Raw genomic sequence first — 25953 nt, forward strand, 5'->3', positions numbered from 1 at the left:
AAAAAACTTGTTAATTTTCCATAAAAATACCGGGAAAACAAATAATTTCCGGTAAATAAAAATATGTACTGGACTAGGGCTGGGAAAACGGTCCGGAAACCCGCGATCCGGCCCGTTCGGCCCGAACCGTGAGAGACCGATGACCGAAGCAGCCCCGAGCCGGGCTAGCCCGGCCCGATATAACGGGCTAATAGGGCCGGGCTCGGACAGGTTCTCAATTCCGAGTCCCGGCCCGTTAAGCCCGTCCGAGTCCCGGCCCGATAGTGTCAGCCCGCTACCCGAGCCCGAGAAAGAGCCCGATTAAAAAATAAACCCGGCAACCCTACGTCCCTACTCACAATCCGCGTGAATTGTTTAGATCCAACGGTTGAGAGACCTCAGCCGTTGGATCTAAACGCCCTATGAATCATATAAATAGGGTTTTGTGAACCCTAACTCTCTCTACGCCTCTCTTTCTCTGCCTCTCTCTCTCCGCCTCTCTCTCCTTCATGAGGCTTCAAGAACTCCTCTTCTCCATAGTCTTCTCCATAGTCCAGAAATGATTTTTCTAAGTTATAAATTAATGGAGGATCCTTTAAACTTCAAAGTCAAATGATTCCATTACTAATTTATAAAATGTGAAAGATGATGTTGAGACTTGGGTATACGCAGATGATCTAACGATCAAATGACGCGGTTAAACCATTCAGCTCATCTCAGAAATTAGTTGAAAGTATCTATATTATGTAGTTAGTTTGTTTCTTTTTTTTATTTTTAAGGTTTTATAATGGATCCAGGATTTACAATAATTGTATAATTTTGTTTTTTTTTCTTTATGTGTTCTTGTTTGATTTGAGATGGTTTTGTTTATCTTTCTCTTACTTTCTCCTAAAAAAGCCTAGATTTGTTGAAACCCTAATTTTTATGTGACTGTTGATTTGGTTTCTTCTCAATACATTCTTCATTTTTATTAACTTAGTCTGATTATGGTTTGTTTTTCATGATACAGGAAGATCCAGCAAAAAAGGGTTGTGTTCAAAATACCAGTTGATCAAGGAGGACTCACTTCAAATAAGTGGGATTGGAGAAAATACCAGCAAAAACCAGTCAAGGGTTCACCATATCCAAGGTGCAACACACTACTATTTACCTCTTAATCAAAACCCTAACTTTGATTTATTTTTTGTATTCTTATTGTGTGATTTTGAAACTATTTTCTATATTTGGGTGGAGAATTTTATAGATTTGAATAACAATATAATGTTCTTCCTCAATGAGGTTGTAATAGCACTGATCTTTTCTTTGTTCTATTTCTGAAAATTGGTCATTTTACAGATTCTAGGGCGTACCCAAAGAGCCGTTTAAGGAGCCGTGTAGCTATTCAAATGTGGGTTGAATAGTTGGAGAAAACCATAAACATAGAAATGTTATGAAATTATAGACTTCCACTCATTAAAGAAGATAAACATTTCAAATAAGTATATGGATTAGAAGTAGAAATGCAAAATATCAATTGAATTTTGATTGAAAACCCATTGATATGAATGTAAAACAGTAAAAGGGAGTTGAGATTAATATGGTTATGTCCCATGAAATCAGCACAGTTCTTGCCATTACTAAAGAAGATAAACATTTCAAATAAGTATATGGATTAGAAGTAGAAATGCTTGGAAAATCTATGCCATTATGAGGGAAATCTGCCTTAACAAGAGGGTAATATGCCTTGACAATAAAATAACATTTTTTTTTATTAAACAAATGTTTTTATATTTTTTAATTCTCAAAAACCCGAGCCCGTCCGGCCCGAGCCCGTTGGAATCCGCTCGGGCAGTCGGGCTCGGACGGGCTACGGGCACTTAGATTGCGTGTTTCGTCCGGCCCGATCCGCCCGACTCCCTACCTTGGGCTCGACTTATCCGAGCCCGATCCGCCCGAGCCCGACTGTTTATAGCCCGAGCCCGTCCGCGCCCGCCCGATTCCCACCCCTATACTGGACATAACTTAGGAAAAAATATTCTAAAATCGGGGAAAAATTAAACTTTCCGGTAAATAAAAATATGTACTGAACAAAACTTAGAAATTTTTCTCAAAAAATCCCGGGAAAAAAAAACAATTCCCGATAAATAAAAAAATGTACCAGACAAAACTTAGAAAAAATCCCGGGAAAAAAAAAATATTTGGTACATAAAATAATTTACTGGACAAAACTTGGAAAAAAGTATTCCAAAATCCGGGAAAACTTAAACTATCCGGTAAATAATAATATGTACTCGACATAACTTAGAAAAAATATATTCTAAACCATGGGAAAACTTAAAATTTCCGGTAAATAAAAATATTTACTGGACAAAACTTAGAAATAAAGATCATATATTCAGGAAAACTTAAATTTTCTGGTAAATAAAATAATGTACTGGACAAAACTAAAAGTTTCATGTAATGCATTATGTTCAGGCACAATACACATTAACAAAATATAATATAATACATTAACTTCAAACACAAACACATTAAGTTCGACAAAAGATACAAAAAAATCAAAGCAGCACAAGGCTAAAATATGATTCTCTTCAAAAATTTGAAAAGCTCCAACACTGTAAATGCTTTTAAAAGTTGTAGAGTGCCCCTAGTTTTTGCTGCTGATATGAAAACGATTTCAATCACTAAATCGCTTCGTTACACGAAGCACGGTTGTGATAAGAGAGCTTTTTACACCTACCGCATATTCGCTGTCTCTTTTTAAAGTTTCCAGAACTTTCAATTCTTACAGAACGAGGTCTGCCCGGACGTTTCTTGGTTAAAGGAGGAAGTATCTTGCTGGCTTCCTCAAACGTTTTTGGTTGATCGAAAGATGGGACAGGGTTTATGGAATGACTATAAGTCTTACAGTATGCATCCGTTGTAACAGCGGGATCAAAAAAGGATGATGAATCACTTCCATGCACTTTAATACACAATATGGCATGTTCACAAGGGATACCTTGGACTTGCCACTTACGACATGTGCATGTAAGAGCCCCAAGGTCCACAGAGTGACTCGGCATGGACATTACTTCATATACAAATTTACCTGATTGTATGCACTTCCAGCTACAGGCAACGTTGAATCTAGACTGCATTTTTTCGTTGACCTTAGGGCACAAGAAAGAGTCCCAAGTTGCCGACTCAGTTCTTCTTGCATTCATCAGGTTCATAATTTTAATCCTCAACTTATCTAGCATTACGGTTATTGGAAGAACTCTCTCATCCCTTATCCACGAATTGAAGGATTCCGAGAGCGAAGAACATATTAAACCGTACCTTTTTCCTGGAAAGAAAACATCAGCCCAATGTTCCGAATTAACAGAGTGAAGAAATGCATCCACGACATTGCCACCCATGACTACGAGTTCAGAAGTGTACTTCTGAAAATCCGATATAGTAAGGGCTCTAGCCGCCTTAACACATGAGGGATTGGAAATAGTCCGACTTCTTCGCACCATTCTTTACACGTACATTCAAATTGTTTCGTAGATGCCAAACGCAGAATGAATGGTGCGCGGTTGGGAAAATGTTCGAAACTGCATTTATAATACCATTGTGCCTGTCCGACATAAAAGTCAAAGACTCACTAATATCAACCATTTTCGCCAAATTACAAAAAGAACCACGTCCAGTTTTGATCATTTTCTACATCAACAGCAGCATAGGCGAGAACAAAAAAACCTGCACAGTACATATTATTCGAATTAGTTTGCAGTAGGAAGAACAGGAAATTAATTCATATTTCAGCCAAAATATTTAGGTTAAGAAACAACAACAAAGCCAGTAAATAAAAATATGTACCGGAGAGAAAATATTGGTAAAATACTTACCATCATTGCCATTCTTCGCTACAGCTGCAAGAATGCATCCATTGTATTTCGTTTTCGCAAAAGTACCATCAACAAACATCAATGGGCGGCAGTGCTTGAAACCTTGGATGCATGCTCCAAGAGCAACAAATATTCGAACAAAACGGTGGGAATCTTTATCAACTTGAAGATCAATTACACTATTAGGGTTAGAACGTGATAGGGCATCAACATACCAGTTGAGTTTCGCATAAGAATCAGCTTCCTCCCCATAGGCCAAAGAAATACTCCTGTTTCGAGCCTTATATGAATAGTAGTAGCTGAGTTTAATTCCATAGTCTTTCTTGAAAGATGTGACAATGTCTTTAGTACTTTTGGTCGGATTCTCCCTAATGTCATCGACTATTAATAAGCTAACAGTTTCAGTTGATAATCTTGGCTTATTCTCTGACATTATAAAGTCTTGACAAGTGTGCACAGGGTTGTAAGATTTTAGAACAAACATTGACCTTGACTTCAGAGGAGCCACAGCGTGAATGGTCCAAGAACATTTTGGAGATTTGCATACGCAAGTAATACGATCAAGATCATTCTTCAAATAATTAAAATTGTACCCGTGCTTTATGGAATATCGTCCAAGTGCATTTCGAAAGGCGTTGGCGCCTCCAAGGGAATTCCTGCCCCAAATGTGTAAACACCTCAGGCCAGCTAGCATACCTTAGAGGTTCAGCCCTGACAATTGCAGTAGATGCATCCTCAACCGTGAGAGAGGAATTTCTTGAAAAATTTTGTGGGACACTGCACAAAACAAAACTATTTACTCACCATATTTTTGTTTTCGGATAAATCAAAACAATAAACTAAATATCAATACAAGAAAAACATATCATTAGCAGGAGAAAATTTAATTTAGGTAAGGAAACAATTTTGTTTTCGGTAAACAAAAATATTTACTCACCATATTTTTTTTCACGGTAAACAGAAATATGTACTCATCAAAATTTTAAGTATTCATGTATACTGAACTAGTAAATTTTTTTATTTACCGTAAAATATTGGATGGTTATCAATACACAACAAACAACAATATGTAATGAATTCCACACATACTTATTAGACATTTGTTACTGGTTCATATCAATGGCACGGGTAAATTATTTTTAGGTAAGGAAACAGTTTTGTTCTTGGTAAAAAAAAAGTACTCACCAGAGTTTGGATTCCGGTAAATAAAAATGTGTAGTCACCAAATTATAACTTAAGTAAAACAATACTGAAACAGTAAAGTTCAAATTAGTTCCAAACTTACTTATTAGATATTTGACTGTGGTTCATCATTTCAGATGAGGTTGCAGCAGAAGTAGATGAAGTATAGCCGAAAAAAGCACGCTCCAACCTGGATAGAGAGAGAAAATAAAGAAGGTATGAAACGATAGTGTACAAAAAAGAAAAAAAACTTTCAATATCCATTGTATACTATTACAACTAAGTTGAAGTTTGTTTCACCAGAGAGGACGTCGTGCAACAATGTCCCCAGAAAGCATTCCTTCAATATCCATTGTATACTGTAGGGAAAAGAAAAATAAAGAAGGTATGAAACGATAATGTACAGAAAAGAAAAAAAAAATCCTTCCACTTTGTCTGTCATTTTAGAATGTCCAAGCTTCAACATAGATTTAGATGAGTAGTTGTTCATTTACAAATGGCATTATCATCTTCCTTAAAAGAACAAATGGAATATTCAGCTTCCTTAAATTCTATCTTTGAAGACAAATGGGATTTGCTCATTTAAGAGGCATTACCTGAAAAAGTTGGAAGATATGACCAGATTCTGGTTGGAAGATATTAAGACAGTCGGTCGTATAAATAGGTTGGAAGATGAAATTTCAAAATTTTTGAAAGATTTTAAAAGTGAATACAGAAAAAGCGGGATCCCAAAAATTTCGCCAAAATTTTTGGCAAAATGGGCGGAAAACTCAGGAAAAATGGAGGAGAATTTAGAGAGAGAAAGAAAAGGAAAGAAGGAAGAAGAAGGTTGGCGCGAAATGGGAGGGAATGATGTGATTGGCTGCAACAGAATGGACGAGTATTTAATGATCCCTCAAAAATCGTGGGAGAGAGAAGGAGTTGGGTTAAGTCGAGGGGCAAGAAAGGAAGAAAATAAAAAAAAAGGAAAAAAAATATTTCCCCTGACATTAGGACCTGCACCGAATTTTTTGGCAAGTTAGGATTTTTTTTCGTTTTACCCCCCAGTTTTTGGACCCTTAGCTCAAAAATCCAATTTAAAATATGTGTTGAATCGTCCCATCCAAAAGGCTCTTGTATTGAATAGGGATAAATGTCATTCCATTGTCTCAAAGGGAATTGTGTTATTGGGGTTACCGATGTGAAAAGCCCTTTCCTCTAACACTAAATGATGATGTCCCAAAGTGGTATTTCATGGATCCCTAGAAAATAGATCTTGTTTCCCTTCGCTGAATGTCCTTTCTCCCCGTAACGTAGATTTGAGATAGGGGTTGCCTTCAAAGGAACTCTAGTGCTCAAGTCAAACAAGTATTGCAGGTTAAGGAAGTACTTCTTTGAAAGAAAATAGTCGTCCCATGTAAGGCAGATCTGGTATGCTTATATAGGTGTTGTTTAGCGTTGGTGAAGCACCGACTGAGATGACATTGTGTGGATACACTGGCTTGATGATAGCGACGCGGTTTGGTCGTTAGAAGAATAATCGTTGACCATGTGTGTATTTTGAGACATGATCAGATCTTCTGAAATAAAGGTTCATGTATTAAAAAATGATCTTCAGACATCTCTACTTTGATTCTCCGTTAGTCCAGGGATAAGGAGCAGAGTTGCTCTGACCGAGATGCAAAGAAGGGATGAATTGCTTATCACTTCACTCGCTTCTAGGCTAGTGCAGCCGGGGGATGGGCCAGGATTTTAACTTATGCGGGGCTAACCTTTAATTACACAATAGCTTACAATTTTAACGAAGAATCACTATTTTTCTCTCTCCAATTCCTATTTTCTCTCCAATTTTTAACCAACTCTTCTGTACTGTGCATTTTTTTATTTACTGGACACTTTTGTACTTGAAATTATCTTGTGTACCGGGAATTACTTTATTTACTAGCCATTTGGTTATGTACTAGACACTTTTGTACTGGGAATTTTCTTATGTACTTGGAATTGTTTTATGTACTGGCCATTTGGTTATGTAGTAGAGACTTTGTACTGGGATTTTCTCGTGTATCGTGAATTGTTCTATGTACTAGCCATTTTGTTATATACGAGACACTTTTGTTCTGAGGATTTTCTTGTGTATCGGGTATTGTTTTATGTACCAGTCATTTAGTTATGTACTAGACACTTTTAGTACAGGGAATTTTACCGGAAATTGGTTTATGTACTGGCTATTTGGTTATGTACTAGACACTTTTTGAAAAGAAAAAGTAGGAAAAATTTGTTTTTAACTTTAAACCAAATTCTTTTATTTATTTATTTTGTTTCTAAATCTTTCCAGATTTATGTATTTTTTCTTTTTCTATTTTCTTTCCAACTTTGAACCAATTTCGAATTTTTCTCTCCAACTTTCCAGATTTATTTCTTTTTCTATTTTCAGATTTCTCTCTCTAATCTCAACAAATTTCTTCCTCTTTAAAATTATTTTTCTGTTTTGGTAGATTTTTCAGAAGTTGATAATCTTTCAAAAAGATAGAGAGTGCAATAATATAATCGAATTTGGAAGATTTGTACAGAGTGAGGAAGAATAAATAAGAACATAAAACTTTTAGAGTGAGGAAGAACATAAGACTTTGATGTTTTAGAGATTGAAAGAGATGAAGAAGATAAAGTCTGAAACAAAATAAGAATGATGAAGAAGATTGTTTGGAAGATTTGTAGAGATTGAAAGAGATGAAGGAATTGAAACAAAATATAATGGGTGAGATCTCAAAGTTTTGGCCAAAATTTCGGGAAAGATGGCGCCACTTGTGAAAATTTGAAAGAAATCTGAATGTTTTAGAGAGAGAAACAATATAATGTACGGGAATTTAATGTTTTTCATGTCGTCGCGTCGGATTGTCAGAAAAGCTGGAAATGTCCCGTCCACGGGCAAGAGGGGTAGAAAGAAACCAGGAAAATTTGTACTTTCCTGACATTTGGACATGTTTCTCATTTTTTTACAAGAAAAGATTGGGAACGAATTTTGGCCCATTTTTTGGACTATTGACTCATGTTTTGTATTTTAAGTTAATTTATAGTGATCACAATACATTCTTAACTATGCATCTCACCTTTATGTGAATTTTTTGACTAAAAAAAAATTAAAAAATTCACAAAAACTAACATAAAGTTATAACTGAAGAGTGAAAAACATAACGGAAAATGGAGAAAGACAAACAAAAATAGAGAAAGATGAAGGGTAGAGAAGAGAGATGAAGCGCAAAGGAGATAAAAGAAAATAAAAAGGATAAGAATAACAAAAAAAAATTAATTCAAAAAATGGGGGGCTAGAAGGAAGTCTAGACAAAATTGAGTGTCAAAACATCAGTCATTACGAATTAAGAGTAAAATCAAGAATTCATTATAAATTGGGGGCCAAACAAGAATCATCCATTATCAAAAGCAGATAAAAAAATAGGGTTAATTCCGTTTTGACCCCCGATTTGTGACCAACTGGCCGTTTTGGCCCCCAATTGTGTCCGGCAGTTCGTTTTGGCCCCAAAAAATTCCTAAATGGCCCCAAATTTTTTCAACCTCCCAATTCTACCCCCATGGCATTTCTGTAATTATTTTTTTTTTCCTTTTCTTTGTCCACCTCATCTAACAATTGACACATCACTCTGTCCACCTCACCCTTCTTCTCCGGCGAAAGGTTGCCGGCCGGAATAAAAAATTCCGGCCGGCCACCTTTACCAAAATAACTTTTTTTTTTTTTTTTATTTCTCTCTCTTCTTCATCTCCTTCTTTCTCTCTCTTCTTCATCTCTTTCTTTCTCTCTTCTTCTTTCTTTACCTCTCTCTCTCTCTAACCCCTCTCTTTCTCTTTCTCTAACCCCTCTCTTTCTCTTTCTCTAACCCCTCTCTCTCTCTATCTTTAAAACTCCGGCGAAGGGGCGGAGCCCCTTCGCCGGAGAACCAGACCTTGAAGGTCTGGTTGGAAACCAGACCTTCAAGGTCTGGTGCGAAACCAGATCCGGTCTGGTTTCAAACCAGACCGAGATCTGGTTTCTATAACCAGATCCCGGTCTGGTTTGAAACCAGATCGGAATCTGGTTTCAACTAACCAGATTTCGTTCTGGTTAGTTGAAACCAGATTCCGATCTGGTTTCAAACCAGACCGGGATCTGGTTGTAGAAACCAGATCTCGGTCTGGTTTGAAACCAGACCGAATCTGGTTTCTCACCAGACCTTGAAGGTCTGGTTTCCAACCAGACCTTCAAGGTCTGGTTCTCCGGCGAAGGGGCTCCGCCCCTTCGCCGGAGTTTTAAAGATAGAGAGAGAGAGGGGTTGGAGAAAGAGAAAGAGAGGGGTTAGAGAGAGAGGTAAAGAAAGAAGAAGAGAGAAAGAAAGAGATGAAGAAGAGAGAGAAAGAAGGAGATGAAGAAGAGAGAGAAAGAAGAGAGAGAAAGAAGAGAGAGAAATAAAAAAAAAAAAAAATTATTTTGGTAAAGGTGGCCGGCCGGAATTTTTTATTCCGGCCGGCAACCTTTCGCCGGAGAAGAAGGGTGAGGTGGACAGAGTGATGTGTCAATTGTTAGATGAGGTGGACAAAGAAAAGGAAAAAAAAAATAATTACAGAAATGCCATGGGGGTAGAATTGGGAGGTTGAAAAAATTTGGGGCCATTTAGGAATTTTTTGGGGCCAAAACGAACTGCCGGACACAATTGGGGGCCAAAACGGCCAGTTGGTCACAAATTGGGGGCCAAAACGAAATTAACCCAAAAAAATATCATAATCACTCATTTAAGTGAACTCAAACCTCTAACCTAATGGGTTTTAGGCTCAAGCTTCCACCAACCTGGCTGAATCCTTTAATTGTTAGGTTCTTGGTGCGGAATTCCTGAGACCTAACCCATGTTATAGCCTGGGTTAGTCATCACATTGTTCCTCCCATGAGCGTAGAGTTTAAAGTGCCTATGAGGCTCGTACGGTTCGTACCAACTTCCCAATAACCTTTTTCGTTCGAGTTAGTCTCACGTGAGTTTAAGAAAATTTGAAATATCTTTTAATATATGAATCATATCTACTTTTTTGAGTGAGAATATTTCTTTTAAGGACAAAATATGATGGGAAACAATTTTTCCAGACTTTCCACTTATTAACATGTAGATAAGTCATTAAGTATGCGTGAGTTTTACACATAAACATATTGTTTATGTCATAGTTTATAGGGTGCTTCTGAAGGCACCGGGCCAAAAGGCTGTTAGCATCCATCTTTGTTAACACCAGACCCAACCGCTCCTTTTTCTATTAGCACCGTCCAACTATGTAGGCATCGGTCAAGTGGAGTTAACCACAACCCGTGGGAGGTACTCATCCCAACGTTACTGATACCCTCAATAAACGGGTTAAGGATGAAAAGTCCACCGGTAAAGGTGATATCAGCCATCGTCACTCAGCTCCACAAGTTCAAGAAATACAAACATGTCGTCCGGGTCTCTCTCTCTCTCCCTCTCTCTCTCTCTAGAATGAATCAATGCCTACTCATTGTAAAGTACACGACTTTAAGTTTCATAAATTGGTCCCTATAATTATAACTATAGCTAAAATCAATTCCCATACTGATGAAACCATGCATGAGCCTTAATTCACATCTTTACTGAGTTTCAGCTATATACACATTCTAAGATCTACCCAAATCTGCAGATTTTGTTCCTTTTAGATATTTTTAATCTGTTGGTGTTTGGCGTTAAGGTTCAAATGGTTGGGGAAGTCAATATAAATTTTGCTTTAAATTGTGGTTAATTAACGAGAAGTGGGTCTGGATTGGTTAAGTGGTAAAATTGAGAGTTCTGTGTTGGAATAGACCTTTTTTTAATGGTTAGATTGTATGATGTATAAATCACTTTGAAGGGTAAAATTAATTGGGATTCCTTTTGTTTTGGAAGAAGAAGATGGAAGAAGCAAACGAAGGTGAACGTCACCCACATTAAAAACCGGGGCTTATAGAGAACTCTGATCAATGACCATTGACCCGAGTCAATAAAAATTTTGGATGCTAACAGCCTTTTGGAAGCAAAATTTTGGAAGCACACTAGTTTATATATGCTTTTAGTCTATCAATCTCAGATATAACAAGTAAACTTTGGCCTAATGTATGTACAAAATAAAAAGATAACATTAGATAACTGAAGACAAAGGTGTGAGAAACTCATTTGAAATGTAATGGAAGTTAAATTCTACGACATAGTAGGAAATTCCCCGTAACCATTAATTCAAATATGGAGTCGTATAGACCTTGTGTTGCGTGGTGCTAGTTTTTTATGTCTCTAGCTTTGTACTTGGCCTTAAAGGCAAGGTTTATGCAAATACAATTTCTTTGCATTGACAAACTTCTCTACAACCACCATAAGCAAAACCTTCGAATTGACAAACTTCTCTACAATTTCTTTGGTACAAGCACCATCCCTTGAATGTTTCACTTCTCGACTCACAATCTCTTTCCAGCTCGACCGCCATCACATCTGCATATAATTTACAAAATTATAAGATAGTAAATAAACAGAGAAATGTCCATTACAAAAGGAAGAGTCTAACTCGGTTATGAATTAACTGCTAAAAGTATTTAGCTAATTTAACAAAGACTTCAATTTAAGTACACGACCATACCTGTGGTGGTAAAGAAAAGCAAGGCAAGGACCAAAACAATAGTAACTTGAAATATACGATTCTTAAACTTTATTTAGGAAAACAATGTGTGAAAAGAGAAAACTAAGACAAATTTGATATTTCAAGGAATAAGTAAAAAATGAAATGAACATGTACCTATATATAGATTATTCAAAGCTAAGACTATTGTGGAAGGATATAGTATCTAGGAAAATAAATTGAATTTGGCAACAAGATAAATATTTATTTTATAATAATAGAGATTTTTATTTCTAATTTCGAAATGCTACTAATTCATTATATTAACTATAAAACATATATTTGTATTATATCAATCATTTCATTCAATAAATTTTCCCAAGATATTGTCATTTATTAGTTTCTTTATTAAAATTTAATAAAAATACATTTGACTATAATCTTAAAAGTATTTATACATTTAAATAGAATAGATAAATATGTTAAATTCTCTCAATTGGAATAACCAATATCTCTTTGATTGAACAAACAATCACAAAGATTAACTTTGATTTGCACTAATAAATATCAACTTCCTTCAATGAGGATGTTTTATTGGTTGTAACAACAAAATAAATTTTAATGGTTGTAAATATATTTGAGTATAAGGATCGGGATGAATCGAGATCCGAAGATATCAAAATCAATCGTCCAAGATATATAAAGACATTGGTTCTATTTATCCTAGACAGAGTCCTAGAAACTAAGACACCAAGTCACTCTATAAATAGAAGTGACCTCAATGTATTTAATCATTGAGTTGCATTGAGTCTTCGAGTCTGTAACCAATCAATTCCACGATTGTGGAGATAATATAATGCAGCCATTAATGGCTTTCTCCGTGGATGTAGGTCGTGATCCTCCGACGTAACCACGTAAACTATTGTGTTCTTTATTTTAGTTTCTATCTTCTATTCTACCAACTAACATGAACTTTCACATGGTATCAAGAGCAGGTTAATCAATCCTGATCAAACTTCCGTATATTCTAGATTTTTTTTAACCGATTAAATTTTCCGGAGCAGGATGGAAGACAACACGTCACTAACATTGATTGTGGTCGGTAGGGTTGTTTTTTGAGACCTAAGAATCCTTTACCTTCTCTCGGCACTTTGAAGTCAAAACCCTTATAATCATTCTTTTCCTAAAATCATCCTCTCCGTCGACAAACAAATCTGAATCAGGGAACAAGATTTGCTTTCCCAACTTGTTTCATCGAGCTTCAGCCACCGGCATTCATCTTGAATACCTTTCACCGTAGGATCAACTTTGCCTTTTCAATTATTCATCGTATTCCATCCCTCGCCTCCAGTGTTGGTAGGTGTATTCCACGGTTATGATCAACCTTTTTGGAATATCACTGGAACTCAAATACACCTTAGATATAGTCATGATCATCAAGCATGTTAATTCATCATGTTTTTTTTAGCTTCTGATCTTTCCAATGAATTGTTCCTAATCAAATTGAAGTATTTTTTTATCTTTCTTTATATTTGTGGATGATTTTCGAATTTATTTTCTTCTTTCTCCACGGTGATCAGTATCATGGATCCATATTTCATTGTTCTTTCCATCAACTGTGAGAACTATTGATGCACCCGAAAAGGTTGCACACCCAAGCGGAGGTATCAAGTAGTAATCCGGAAAAGCCGGGATCAATCCAAGGATAGGAAGGTAGTTTGGATATCGAAGGGTCTTATCCCTCGGTCTAGATATTAAAAGCTAACTTAGACTAAAAAGAAGAGAAACATGGATAAATGGGGGGGGGGGGGTTTGGATTGAAAGAGTAACAAAACAAGAAAACAAATGAAACTAGACTAAACAATAAAAGTAAACGGGCGAGAGAGATTCGAGAGAAGTGTCGGAGGAAACAAGAATCGCGGAACAAGAGTCGGGAGACAAATAAGTGAGAGAGGTGTCGAAGTCCGGCAATCTATAATGACAAATCTACGACTATGTGTAGTGCGATCTAATGTTTCAAAGTATAATCGATGTTCGACTCCTAAAGTAGATGTCTCTAAGTACTACGTATATCCGGAGATCATACTTAGTCAAACAAACGCCTAAATCGGTTAATCCCGAGTCATCGAAACTGTCGTCTAGTCGCCTAACTATGTGAAGTGCATGACAAGACACATGAAATTATGACTTAGACTACGATCGATATCGAATACTTCGTTTCGTCTATTAATTATGTGAAGTGCTTGACAAGACACATGAAAATACGATCAAAACGATAATCGAAATAAATGAACATCAATTTATAATCAAAACATCAAATCACATTAAACATAATCACGAATTCATCACATTTCATCTCATATAATCGACTCACTAAAGTTAGCTAAACATGGTGATTAAATAAAAAATGAAAAGAAGATGATGAGAGAATCCCCCTTTTTCGATGTGGTTCGAGGCTAAGATCGTCGGAAAATATGAGTCTTTAAAGTGCAGCCGATCTCCCCTTAGCAAATTTTGGGCTCCCCATAGCGACCACCATCATCTTCTCCATTTAGAACACAACCTCCATTAAAGCTAACCCTAGCTTTCTCTCTCTAGAAATTTGTAGTCCAAAATCAAATCAAATCACATGGGTAGCTAGATCAAGACATGGGGAGTAAAAGCCATAAGGTTTCCGGCCAAGAAAGTGGCCGGAAACCCTAGAAAACTCCGGCCAAAGAAGGTGACTAAATCCCGCCAAAACCCTAGATCCGGCCAAATGAAGATGCACCCGAGCTTTAGCAGCCGCGTCCCGTGCATGCGTCTTTCACTACCGTTCCGAGCATCCCATGAAGGTCCGAGCTGGACAAGCTGATATGATGATGAAGGATATATCCGTTCGGTCCGAAGGAGATGTCCTTCCGAAGAGTGTCCTTCGACCAAGGTGGCAATGCGATCAATTTGTCAGTTAGGATAATGATGACCACACGTGAAGATCATCCAGTCCGGTCTAATTAGGGGTCGTAATGCTTTGCTAGAAGCCAACTACGATCGTCGGATCAAGGAGTTGATTCGCGGCTAACATAGACTGGATCCTACAACGGGTTACACATAAGAGTGGTAGCTTGATCGGAGAGACTTGACTAGACGGGAACAGGCTAAAGATGGATGGGATCCAACTAGAAAGGCCGAAAGGGTTCGAATGGAGATTCTGATCAAGATAGAAAGAACCGGGCCTTAAAAGGGGTGCCCCGGGGAAGGTTCATAAGGCCGGCCATGTGATGGCCGACCAGAGTAAGTGGGCCGGCCATAGAAAGCCTATGGTGGGCTGTTCTGGCCGGCCACACTAAAGGGACTTGTCAAAATACCCCAAAAGGGTATTTTGGTAATTATCTTTTCTGTGACCCGAAAATAGAAAGACCTAATCTGAATAGGATTTTAATTAGGGTTTGTCTATATATTGGGTCAGTTGAGAACAGAAAAGGTGTGGATTTTTCTCTAAGGAAAAATATACAGCTCTCTCTCTCTCTCTCTCTGAATATACAGCTATTGGAGAGAGAGGAATATAGAGAAAAAGCTCCCGTTCTATCAATCTAGTCAAGAAGAAGAGTTCTTCTCAACCTTCTAGTAAGTCCTAGCAGTCTGAAAGGAAGGGAGATCAAGTTTATTCACTCGGTGTCTCAAGTAGAGGAGCTACACTTGGAGCTCTCGATCTTTACATGCGATTGGAATGGTTCGAGGGAAAAACGCGTTAAGGTATTTATCTCTCTTCTAGTTCATTGATTAGTTTATGCATATGATCCTGGGAAATCTAGTGTTAACATATGATGTTTGAGATTCCGCTTAGAACACTAGATAGTGTATAGGATACACAAAACCCTACAGATGACGAAGGCTCTGCCGAAGGGGAAGCTGGAGATCTGTCAAGGGATAGCCGGGCTGGTTGTTTAGGAAGAAAAACCAGGACTGGCTGATTACAGGATTGTCAAGGATAGCAAGGCTGGATGTTTCCAAGGTTGTCAAGAAGAAGCAGGGCTAGTTGTTCAGGGTTGTCGAGGAAAAGCGGAGCTGGCTGTTTCCACGGTTGTCAAGGGGACAACATGGCTAGCTGTTTCTCCCACCTAGTCGGAGGGGGAGTTTGTTGGGTTTTCCTCCTAGTGGGGAAACCTAGTTGGTTTTGGATTAGGAAACCAAACCCGGGCCCGAGTCGAGTTTCTTTGGGTCGGTTACTTATGACGGTGGAATTAGGGTTAAGGGTAAGTCTATAAAATCCTTCCTTAATCTTAATTAGAAGTATGCAACACCATTAGAAACGCACAAGAAAAGAAGGGAGAGAAGGAGGTTGCCGAGAAGAGCGGGACAGAACTTTTTCAGCACGCGCAATCTTCGTTGTTCGTAAAATCCGACGGTGAGTTCTTCTCCGATTAAGCTGAAATTTGGCAGAACTGTTCTTGACATTTTCATCTAGTATTTGTACGGAGGGATCGTTGATTGGTCGCTAGAATCCTAGTGAATTTAGGGTCATTTAGGACTGCAGATTTCTGGGATGTTTTGTTCTTTCTTGTGAGGGTTTCTCTGTGTTTCTTCGTGTTTGAGATTTATTCTTTTGGAAAGGGTCTGAGTCTCGGGTGGACGTAGTCTGTAACTACTTTGCTTATTATAGTTGATTTGGTTGGACTATGAGTCCCGTGGTTTTTACTTCTCACGTTGAGGAGGTTTTCCACGTTAAAAATCGTTGTCTTATTTACTTTCAGTTCTTTGTTTATTGGTCCCACATATTCTTCTGTATTATCCTCGTAACTAACACAAATGGAAAAACTCTTGTTTCCGCTGCGCCTAAGTGTCTGTTTTTCCCAACATAGTGTGACTTATGATGTTATATATCAAGGTTTACATTAGTATCTAATTTCATTCTGCGTATTGAATGTTGCATTTCCAACCACTGCCACTTGAACGTAGTTGTTGGTAAAAGTAGTAAGAATATGAGGTAATGCTTAAAAAAATGAATGGTCACTGAGGTCAAATTTTGTATCAAGAATGGAAAGCGGTTCTCAAGGATCAATAATGGAGTTTGGTGCAAGGGAGGGCATCATAAATCAGTAGTGGTTTGAGTTCGGTTTGCGCTGGCCCGCGAGGTACACCAACCCGCAGTGGCGAAGCCAGGAATTTTTCGATGTGGGGGCACATTTAAGTCAAAAGAAATAACAATTTCATATGTTATAAGAAAATGACTTTTATTGATTCATAATATTTTACCTATTTACGTATTTATAGTTGTCCTCGATGAGTTTTCATCTTCTGAAATCGTTGCATAATAACTTCATTACGAATAGTATCAAATACATCATTTTCAATGTACGCAAGTAAGTTATCATTCATCCATTCGTCTCCCATTCGATTTCGTAATCTGTTTTTCACAATACTCATACCAGAGAACACTCTTTCTACTGTAGCAGTTGCAATTGGAAGTGTTAATGCCAACGTCAATAGTAAGCAAACAAGCGGGTACACCTTATCTTTTATAAGTAACAGATATGTAAAACATAATTAGTTTAGGGACTTTAATAAACTTATTGAATATAAAAAGTTTAATTTAAATCATATAAGAATAGAAAAGAAAAATCGTATACATGTCTTCTTTTGATGTCACGACAAAAAAAAAGATGAGAATACGGTTTTGTAAGAGAACCCGAGTACCGAAATTTATAACTTCTATATTTTTGTTTGTTTCTAATTTGATTGAAATTAGTATACAATAGAAAGAAATTAGGCCTAAGAAAAATAATATTTAATGGTTACGGAAATAAGTGCGGTTATTGTAAGTACACCAGTACATGGTCGGATTCAGTAGGGTTGCGGGGGCATTTAAATTTTGACGTGACAGGTTGGAAAGTGTGATCTTTTTAAAAGAAGTAAATGTTGGTGGTGGGCCATTGACTTTTTTATTAAAAAAAAAATATAGTAACTAATAAAGTTGGGCCGGTCTTTTGCATGAGTTACTACTTATTTGGTTGTAAATTAATAGGCACCCCCTTGTCAAATTACTACTACAAGAGGGACTCACATTTGGGCCGTGGGGGTTGCGCCCCCACAGGCCCCTACGTGGGCCCGCCCCTGCCAACACAGCCTGAAATTTGACCTACCGGAACTACACTAAAAATGTCTGGCGTGCCAGCTCCGTTGGCATGTCAACTTCTTTGATATGGAGGGATTTGGCGCGCCATGACCACAAAGTTGGGACAATGCAACCAAGTGGGTTGCCAAAGGTAGTATTTTCCTACCAAACACAACAAGATTCCCACCCTTAGGAATCACGTTTTGAAGGAGGATTCATTTCTTCTCAATAGAGAAGGTGGCAATACATGGACAACCATTTTTCTTATATGGACAACTACTTTATGTGGATAGTTAGAAAATATAGAAATTTTACAGGGACAGCCGTTTTTAAGGGGACATCATTTCATGATTTTTCTTTTATGTCCTCTATAGAAGTTTTATTTTAAGTCCTCCATTTTTTCTTCCATAAACCCTTAAAGTTTATTCTACTTCTTCTTCTTTATCACACACAAATTTGTAGAGAGAGAAAGTGCGGAGGACATTGTTGATCATGGCACCAAGAATATCCATAGAAATTGTTGCAGAAGCTTCTTGTTGAAATAGGATTCAAATTCAACTTGACTCCTCGTCGAAATATGTCGAACTCTGAAGGCTAGAAAAACAAAAAATCGAAAAACAGAAGTCACAAGAGTATTTGGCACGAAATCTGGCAGTCGAGGCCAAATTACTAGATTATGTGGCAAGTCTTCTTCGGACTTGCCTAGTTTACGTGGGTTTTCAACGAAAATTGGGCAACTTAGAAAAGGAGTTGCCACGAAACCTTACATTTTGGCCTCGACTGCCAGATTTCGTAGAAAAGTACAAGAAAACATCCATAATTTTCGTGGTAAAATTCCAGAAAAAGTATAAAATTTTCGTGGGGTTTTCACGAAATCCTGGCAGTTGTCTCTTTCACCTCGAATTTTTCTCATGAAATCATTTTCGATTCTTCCAAACTAACCAAACGAAAATACAAAATAAAATAGTAAAAATTATGATTTTATCTCATCAATATCATTAATTCCTACTATCGAAATGCCTGAAAAAATGTATTTGGGTTGAGATTGAGGGGATTTATCTTCCTCATCCATCTAGGGTTTGATAAATAAGATAATGAAGTTATAGAAATTGTTATGAAGAAGAAGAAGAAGAAGGTGGTGGTGGTGGTGGTGGTGGTGGTGAATGTTTGTTAGGTTTTCTATTTTTAGCTATTATATTTGTTAACGGTCCATAGATTAATCAGTGTTGATGTTCAAGTCCTTATAGAGTTGTCCCCTTATTAAATCAAAGTCATCTGAGTCAAAAATATTTTACTCGCATTGGACCCAAAAATAGTTGTCCATGTAAGAAAATTGGTTGTCCACGTATTGGTCACCATAGAGAATCTCTAACATAAAGGTGGGCAAGTTTGCCATCTTCTTTCCCTTACAATGAAAATTGTCAATTAAATAATATGTACAAATATTTAATGTCGACAAATTTTATTTTGACCTAACCAAACAATACCATTACGTAATTCTATTACCTCAAGTAATCACATTCTTTTATCACATGTAAAACATGGCCGCTATTCGTAGTGCAATTACCAAAAATTATATTATAGTCTTTGTTATCAAGCTTTCATGACAGTGAATGAGATTATTGTAAGGTGCATGTATTTGGGGAAACAAAAGAAATCTCTTGGGTGAGAAATCTATTTTTTTCCAATCCCTCAGAACCACTTCTTTTACTTATGGCGGCAAGGGTCGTCCACGATCATTCTGTAAAAGAAATTCAGACCAGCACCACCACCTCCGACACCACCACCATTTCTCTCATCTCGATTTTCTTTTCTTTCTTTATCTCTATGTCAGTCTTTATTTTTCTTTTTTTTCTCAATCTCATTTTCTCCAAAACTTTCATTGTATCTCTATCCTGACCCACCTGACGAAGGAAGTGTTCCATTTGGTGGTGGTGGGGTGGTCTAGCGAAATCATCCTAGAGCGTTTCAGACCTTCAATTAAGGATTTTGGAACTCTACGTTGAGGGTCTTGCATCCGTTTGTCCACGAAATAACTCTTGGTTCACTGACCAAGAGATGTTTCGTACCCAGCCGACTATAATAGATCTCGTGGTTGGTCAACAACGAGACATTTCGTGGTCGGCCAACCGCACAAGATCACGGGGTCGTACGCGATAACACTCAACAAAAAAATTATTTCTTATTCTTCTCAATGCACCACCGCAAGGGACCATAGTACATAGTTGTACCCTCTGGACTGAGACGTAACTCTGTAAGTTCTTCTCGTAGCATCACGGCGAGGGATCAAAGCCAATAGTTATACCCCCCTAACTGAGATGTAAGAAGTTATTTCCCTTCGAAGTGTTCATCAAGCTTTAAAGCTCGAGAGATTATCCCCCATGTCTAGTTTTTGTCGACATAGTGATGAGATGAGTGTTTGAAAATCTTCTAACACTGGAGCAAACTCTACCAGGACTTCCTGTACGACGAACATCTCAATGACAAGTTTCGTCACTAGCTTCACATAGCATATAACTCTTCAAAATTCCTCAATGAATCGTCCAACAATGGTTCTGAGAGCTCTCCACATAAATTATTAGATCTTCGATGCTAGTTTAGAATTTTTCAAAAATAAGACCAATTTAATGGTTGAGGGTGGTAAACTGCCATTCTGCGATCACACTCTCCTTTATAAAATGATATGGCCGAGAATTTTCCCGTCTGATTCGTTTATATCCAGATGATTATATCCTTAACCGGATGTTTTGGCAGTCGAATATTCTAGATAGCTTCAACTGTGTCCTTGTCTAAATTTGTTATAGTAATGGTTCGTTCAATCGATGGTTATCCCCGAAGGATCAAGTCGCTCACCCAAAAAATGATGCCCCACATCAGGTTTATATGAACCGTCTAAACTAGGGCATGCTCGGAATCCATGGGTCACACATTATCTTGATATCACTTCCATCTTCGACGACCCAATAATAGTACTCCACCACTTTCCTTCACTATTTGGAAACTTGCCCATATGGTTGATGCATTTGACTTTGGTCCTTCAGCCAGAAAGTTGTCTTACTCAAAAGTATTTTGCCCTCTGCAATTTAAGCCAAATAGCCTTAAAGATTCGTTGGAAATCTATATACATGTTTCGCCACTATGGAGAAATTTACAATACTTAATGACCTCAGACCTGATCCTCCTTCCTCTAATGGTTTACACACCTTCAACCACCTGCCAGTTTATCAGATGAAGTTTGTGATCGATTTCCTCGTGACCCCACCAAAAACACTGCTCTGTTGTAAAGCAATCCCACATTGGTGGTGAGACGGAGTGTGGTGTTCCTCTTAAGAGGTTAAGCACCCTTCCCTAGTGAGTAGTGAGGCCTTTTAAAACCATGAGGCCCAGGTGTGCCAAAGCGGACAGTAACACTAGCAGCCCGGAAGGCTGGTCCACACCATCTTATAACACGTTATCAACACGACAGTCTCTAGCCGTGTTATAGAGGAGATCTCATCCAACTTAAGGAGATTATCAAAATTTACAAGTACTTCAAAAATTTTCAAGTTTAATATGTCGAATTTAACAAGTGTTGATTTTACAGCCCTTGACTTACCGAGGAAGAATTATATCACATGGAAGCTTGAAATCAAAGCCCATCTAGAAGCCAAATAACTTGATAAAACAATTTGCGAGGAAAATAATGGACCTCCTTGCAAAAGATCAACGGCTCTGATTGTAATCCGACATCACTTATGTGAAGAAGTTAAATCGGAGTGCTGAAGTCAAAAAGACCCACTTGTACTATGAAAATATTTAGAGAACCGATACGTTCATATAAAAAAAAATTATTTTATCGAAGGCCCAAAATAACTGGATAAACCTGCGGCTGTAGGATTTCAAAACAGTTTCTGAATATAATTCTGTCTTAGTTATAATAACTACAAAATTGAGTCACTGTGGTTATCCAGATTCTGAAGAAAATATGCTATAAAAAACGTTTTCCACTTTTCATATATCTAACATGAATCTGCAAGAACAACATAGAAACATGAATTTTAAATGTGATTCGGAGTTAATTTCATGTCTTTTTGTAGCAGAACGAAATAGGGATGTAATTATGAAAAATCAAGAAACCCATCCAACAGGATATACTAACTTTCTGAAACCTATTCCACATCTGTCTCTACTAAAAGACGGGAACAGAACCATAAGGGTCGTAGTCGTGACAAATACCACAATAAAAATCTAGAGGAACATGGTTGTGGTGACAGTCAAAACAAAGATACTAGAAGTGGTGGTTACCGTTCTAGGGGCGCGGTCGTGGCAACGGCCGAGGCTGATGGGCAAATAACTCGGGTGATATATTCAAGCCGTATAATCGGCAAAATAAAGTAAAGAAGATGGTAAATGAACCTTCTGAAATGAAGAATCAACCATGTTTTAAATGTGGTATGACAGGGCATTGGCAAAGAACATGTAGAACTGCTAAACATTTAGTAGATCTTTATCAAGCATCCTTGAAGAAACGTACTGGTAATGTAGAAATAAATCATATGAAAATCAATGATTCTTCGTGTAACACAAGATTTTATGTATCTGACTATTTAACTGACGATGTAGTAATACATCTTACTGAAGTCAAGACCGAGTAAAAAATAATAGATTATGACATTAATCTGAATAGAGTCGCATCAGTGATGCAGTACCCCATCGAAGAAAATGATATCTATGGTAGCAAATATGAAAATCTTATTTGTAATGAGTTCAATCAATTACTCCATGATGAGTTTGACGAAATGATTGATCGAATTCATAACCCTCCTCAGTAGTGTTTTTATAATATTTTTAGTTGTTGTAAAATTTGTTTTATATTAATATTTTACTTTTGACTATTGTATAGAAATGTTTTCTAATATATAAAATTTACATGTGTTTTCAATATCTTGTGTTTATTTTTATGTCTGCTAAGGTATAAATTCTAGAAGTACATTTTGAGAGATGATGAAGATATTTGTCTGGCAGACAGTGGAACCATGAATTCCATCTTTCGAAGTAAAATGTACTTCTTGACTCTGAAATTATTTAAGGCTAATGTAATTACTATCGCTGGTCATCTAGTCTCATTGACGGCTCTAGCAGAGCAACTATAACATTACCAAGTGGTACGAGGTTAAAGACATAAATCGAAATGGTTATCACCTTAGAGATGAAAATAATGAAGAATACTTGTATATTACTTCAACTGCTTCAAGCCAGAAGCATGATCTCGAGAGATTGGCGACTATCTCCTCAGGATTGTATATTATAAGGATAAAAACGGTCGAATCTTATGTCGTGATAAACCAGAAGTTTTATGATCCAAGTGTGACGACACTTTAACATGATCGTTTAGGACACCCAAGATCTACCATGATGAGTAGAATAATTCAAAATTCTCAGGGACACCCACTACATAATCAAAAGATTCTAATAAGCAAGGATTTTGCATGTACACCTTGCTCATTTGGGAAATTAATTGTAAGTCCGTCTCATGCAAAAGTTCATATCGAATCTCCTAAATTTTTAGAAAGGATCCAAGGAGATCTATGTGATCCTATTCACCAACCATATGGACCATTTCGATATTTTATGATATTGATAGATGCATCTGCGAGATGGTCTCATGTTAATCTTCTGTATACTCGTAATAATGCATTTGCAAGACTTCTTGCCCAAATTACTAGATTACGAGCTCATTTTCTCGATTTTCCGATTAAGTCCATATGCCTTGATGGAGCAGGCGGATTTACATCAAAGACTTTTGATGCGTACTGTATATAAGTTGGTATTGATGTTGAACATCCTGTAGCTTATGCTCATATAAAGAATGGTGTAGCAGAATCATTCATAAAACATACAACAGATTGCACGACTAATGTTGATGAAAACCAAGTTGTCTGTTTTTGCATATGGATCAGCAGTATTACATGCTGCTGCTTTGATCCGCCTACGACCTACTACGAATGGTCAACATTCTCCTTTGCATCTTGTTTTGGGTCATCAAGCAAATATAGCGCATTTGCAGATTTTTGGATGTGTAATGCAAGTGCCAATTACACCTCCTAACAGGACAAAATTTGGACCTCAGTGGCGTCTGGGAATATAAATGTTGGTTTTGATTTACCATCGATTATCAAGTATCTAGAACCTACAACAGGTGATACTTTTACTGAAAGATTTGCAGATTGTCATTTTAATGAAACAACTTTCCCTCCATTAGAGGGGTAGAATTCGAATAACGAACAAATTGAATTGTGTTGGAGTACACAAAGCTTATCTCATCTTGATCCTTATACAAATCAATCTGAGCTAGAAGTAGAAAGAATAATACATTTGTAATGCATTACAAATCAATTACTAGATGCATTTAATGATGCAGCAAGAGTAACTGATTCATATATACCTGCTGCAAATGCTCGTGCACGAATTGATATTCATAAAGGAACAAACGAAAATGTTATAGCAAATGAATCTGCTAAGACACGTCTGAAGCGTGAACGACCAATTGGCTCCAAAGATATTGGTCCTAGGAAAAGGAAGAATAAATTACAGAATAATAATACTCTGGAAGAAAATATTAATGAAAATCTATATGCACTGAACCTATACCCGCTAAAGATGATGAAGTTCTTGACAAGGGTGAAGCACTTGAAGAAGTTACAGAACAGAGAAATGAGGAAATCTCTATAAATTATGAATGTTCGAAAGAAGGGTGGGATAGAAATGAAACAATTGTTGATGAGGTGTTGTCTTTTGCGGTGGCAACCTCAATTCTGAAACAAAATGATAATTATGAACCACGCTCTATTGAGGAATGTCGACAAAGACCTAATTGGTCAAAATGGAAAGATGCAATTCAGGCAGAACTTGATTCACTCAATAAGCGTAGTGTTTTTGGACCAGTAGTCCCCACACCTAAGGATGTAAACCCAGTTGGGGTCAAATGGGTTTTTGTAAGAAAACGCAATAAAAATAATGTTCGCTATAAAGCACGATTTGTGGCACAAGATTTTCTACAAAAACCTGGGATAGATTATGAAGAAACATATACTACTATTATGGATGCAATTACATTTAGATATTTAATCAGTCTAACAACTCAGGAAGAACTTCATATACATATTAGATGTCGTTACTGCGTATCAATATGGCAATCTAGACACTGATATTTATATGAAAGCTCCTAAAGGATTCAAATTACCTGAGGGAATGTATTCACTTAAACTCAATAGAGCTTTATATGGCTTAAAGCAATCTGGGCGAATGTGGTACAATCGCCTCAGTGAATACTTAACTAAGGAAAGATATGTAATTGATCTTATTTGTCCATGTGTTTTCATTAAGAAATCATATACGGGATTTTCTATCATTGCAATATAGGTTGATGATATAAATCTAATTGAGACAGTTGAATATGTAGCAAAAGCTGCAAAATATTTGAAAAAAGAATTTGAGATAAAAGATCTTGGAAAAACAAAATTTTGCATTGGCTTACATATTGAGAGAAGTACAAATGGAATTTTTGTCCAACAAAAATCTAAATACCGAAAAAGTTTTCAAGAGATTTCGCATGGATACTGCATACCCTCTTAGTACTCCAATGGTCGTCAGATCTTTAGATATCGTAAAAGATCGGTATCGTCCTAAAGAAGATAATGAAGCACTATTTGGTCTTGAAGTGCCATATTTAAGTGCAATTGGTGTTTTATTATATTTGGCTCAATGTACTAGGCCTGACATTGCTTTTGCAGTAAACCTATTAGCTATATTCAGCTCTGCGCCAACAAAAAGTAATTGGATGGGTGTGAAACAAGTTCTTCGATATCTTCGAGGAACAACTGATATGGGATTGTTTTATTCAAAAAATTTATCTAATGATTCACAAATAATAGGATACACTGATGCATGATATCTCTCTGGTCCACATAAAGAAGTTTCACAAACAGGTTATATTTTTACTAGTGGTGGTACAACTTTCTCTTGGCGATCAAGTAAGCAAAGTATGTCCGCTACATCTTCTAACCACTCAGAAATTATTGCTCTTCATGAAGCTACCAGAGAATGTGTATGGCGCAGGTCTATTATCAGTCATATTAGAATTGCATGTGATCTTCTTGGAATTACAAAATCACCTACCACTATTTATGAAGACAATGCGGCTTGCATTGCTCAAATCAGGGAAGGCAATATTAAAGGTTACAAAACGAAACACATTTCGCA

The 25953-nt window shown here is 37.1% G+C and overlaps 3 protein-coding genes and 1 long non-coding RNA gene across 4 annotated transcripts; 2 read left to right on the top strand and 2 right to left on the bottom strand.

Annotated features, from left to right (window-relative positions):
* The first annotated feature begins 442 nt into the window (after positions 1 to 442).
* Positions 443 to 1618, top strand: LOC147548497 (uncharacterized). Its single transcript, XR_015238038.1, has 2 exons — positions 443 to 1108; positions 1315 to 1618. It is a non-coding gene; the product is annotated as an uncharacterized LOC147548497 (long non-coding RNA).
* A 1024-nt stretch (positions 1619 to 2642) lies between these two features.
* On the bottom strand, positions 2643 to 3461 carry LOC147548498 (uncharacterized). The gene has a single exon (XM_086668063.1). It carries the CDS (start codon positions 3459 to 3461, stop codon positions 2643 to 2645), a length of 819 nt encoding a protein of 272 aa, XP_086524189.1.
* Positions 3462 to 3613: 152 nt separating this feature from the next.
* On the bottom strand, positions 3614 to 5368 carry LOC147548499 (uncharacterized). The gene is made up of 5 exons (XM_086668064.1): positions 5316 to 5368; positions 5119 to 5205; positions 4511 to 4610; positions 3834 to 4404; positions 3614 to 3684 (listed from the first exon to the last, which is right to left on the bottom strand). The coding sequence occupies exons 1-5, from the start codon at positions 5366 to 5368 to the stop codon at positions 3614 to 3616; spliced, it is 882 nt and encodes a 293-aa protein (XP_086524190.1).
* A 19878-nt stretch (positions 5369 to 25246) lies between these two features.
* Positions 25247 to 25642, top strand: LOC147548500 (secreted RxLR effector protein 161-like). The gene has a single exon (XM_086668065.1). The coding sequence runs from the start codon at positions 25247 to 25249 to the stop codon at positions 25640 to 25642; it is 396 nt and encodes a 131-aa protein (XP_086524191.1).
* Positions 25643 to 25953: the final 311 nt, after the last annotated feature.

Source organism: Eschscholzia californica, unplaced genomic scaffold (assembly GCF_041429995.1).
Source record: "Eschscholzia californica isolate CP2 unplaced genomic scaffold, dmEscCali1.0.p SCAF_3, whole genome shotgun sequence".
In the NCBI taxonomy this organism is placed as follows: Eukaryota; Viridiplantae; Streptophyta; class Magnoliopsida; order Ranunculales; family Papaveraceae; genus Eschscholzia; species Eschscholzia californica.

Excerpts from the sequence above, each read along its gene's own strand:
- LOC147548499 (XM_086668064.1), bottom strand. The coding sequence starts at position 5,368 with ATGGATATTGAAGGAATGCTTTCTGGGGACATTGTTGCACGACGTCCT. Across the intron at positions 5,206-5,315 it reads GTTGCACGACGTCCTCTCTG|GTTGGAGCGTGCTTTTTTCG; the intron begins GTGAAACAAACT and ends CTCTCTATCCAG. Across the intron at positions 4,611-5,118 it reads CACAGTCAAATATCTAATAA|TGTCCCACAAAATTTTTCAA; the intron begins GTAAGTTTGGAA and ends TGTTTTGTGCAG.
- LOC147548498 (XM_086668063.1), bottom strand. The coding sequence starts at position 3,461 with ATGGTGCGAAGAAGTCGGACTATTTCCAATCCCTCATGTGTTAAGGCG.
- LOC147548500 (XM_086668065.1), top strand. The coding sequence starts at position 25,247 with ATGGAATTTTTGTCCAACAAAAATCTAAATACCGAAAAAGTTTTCAAG.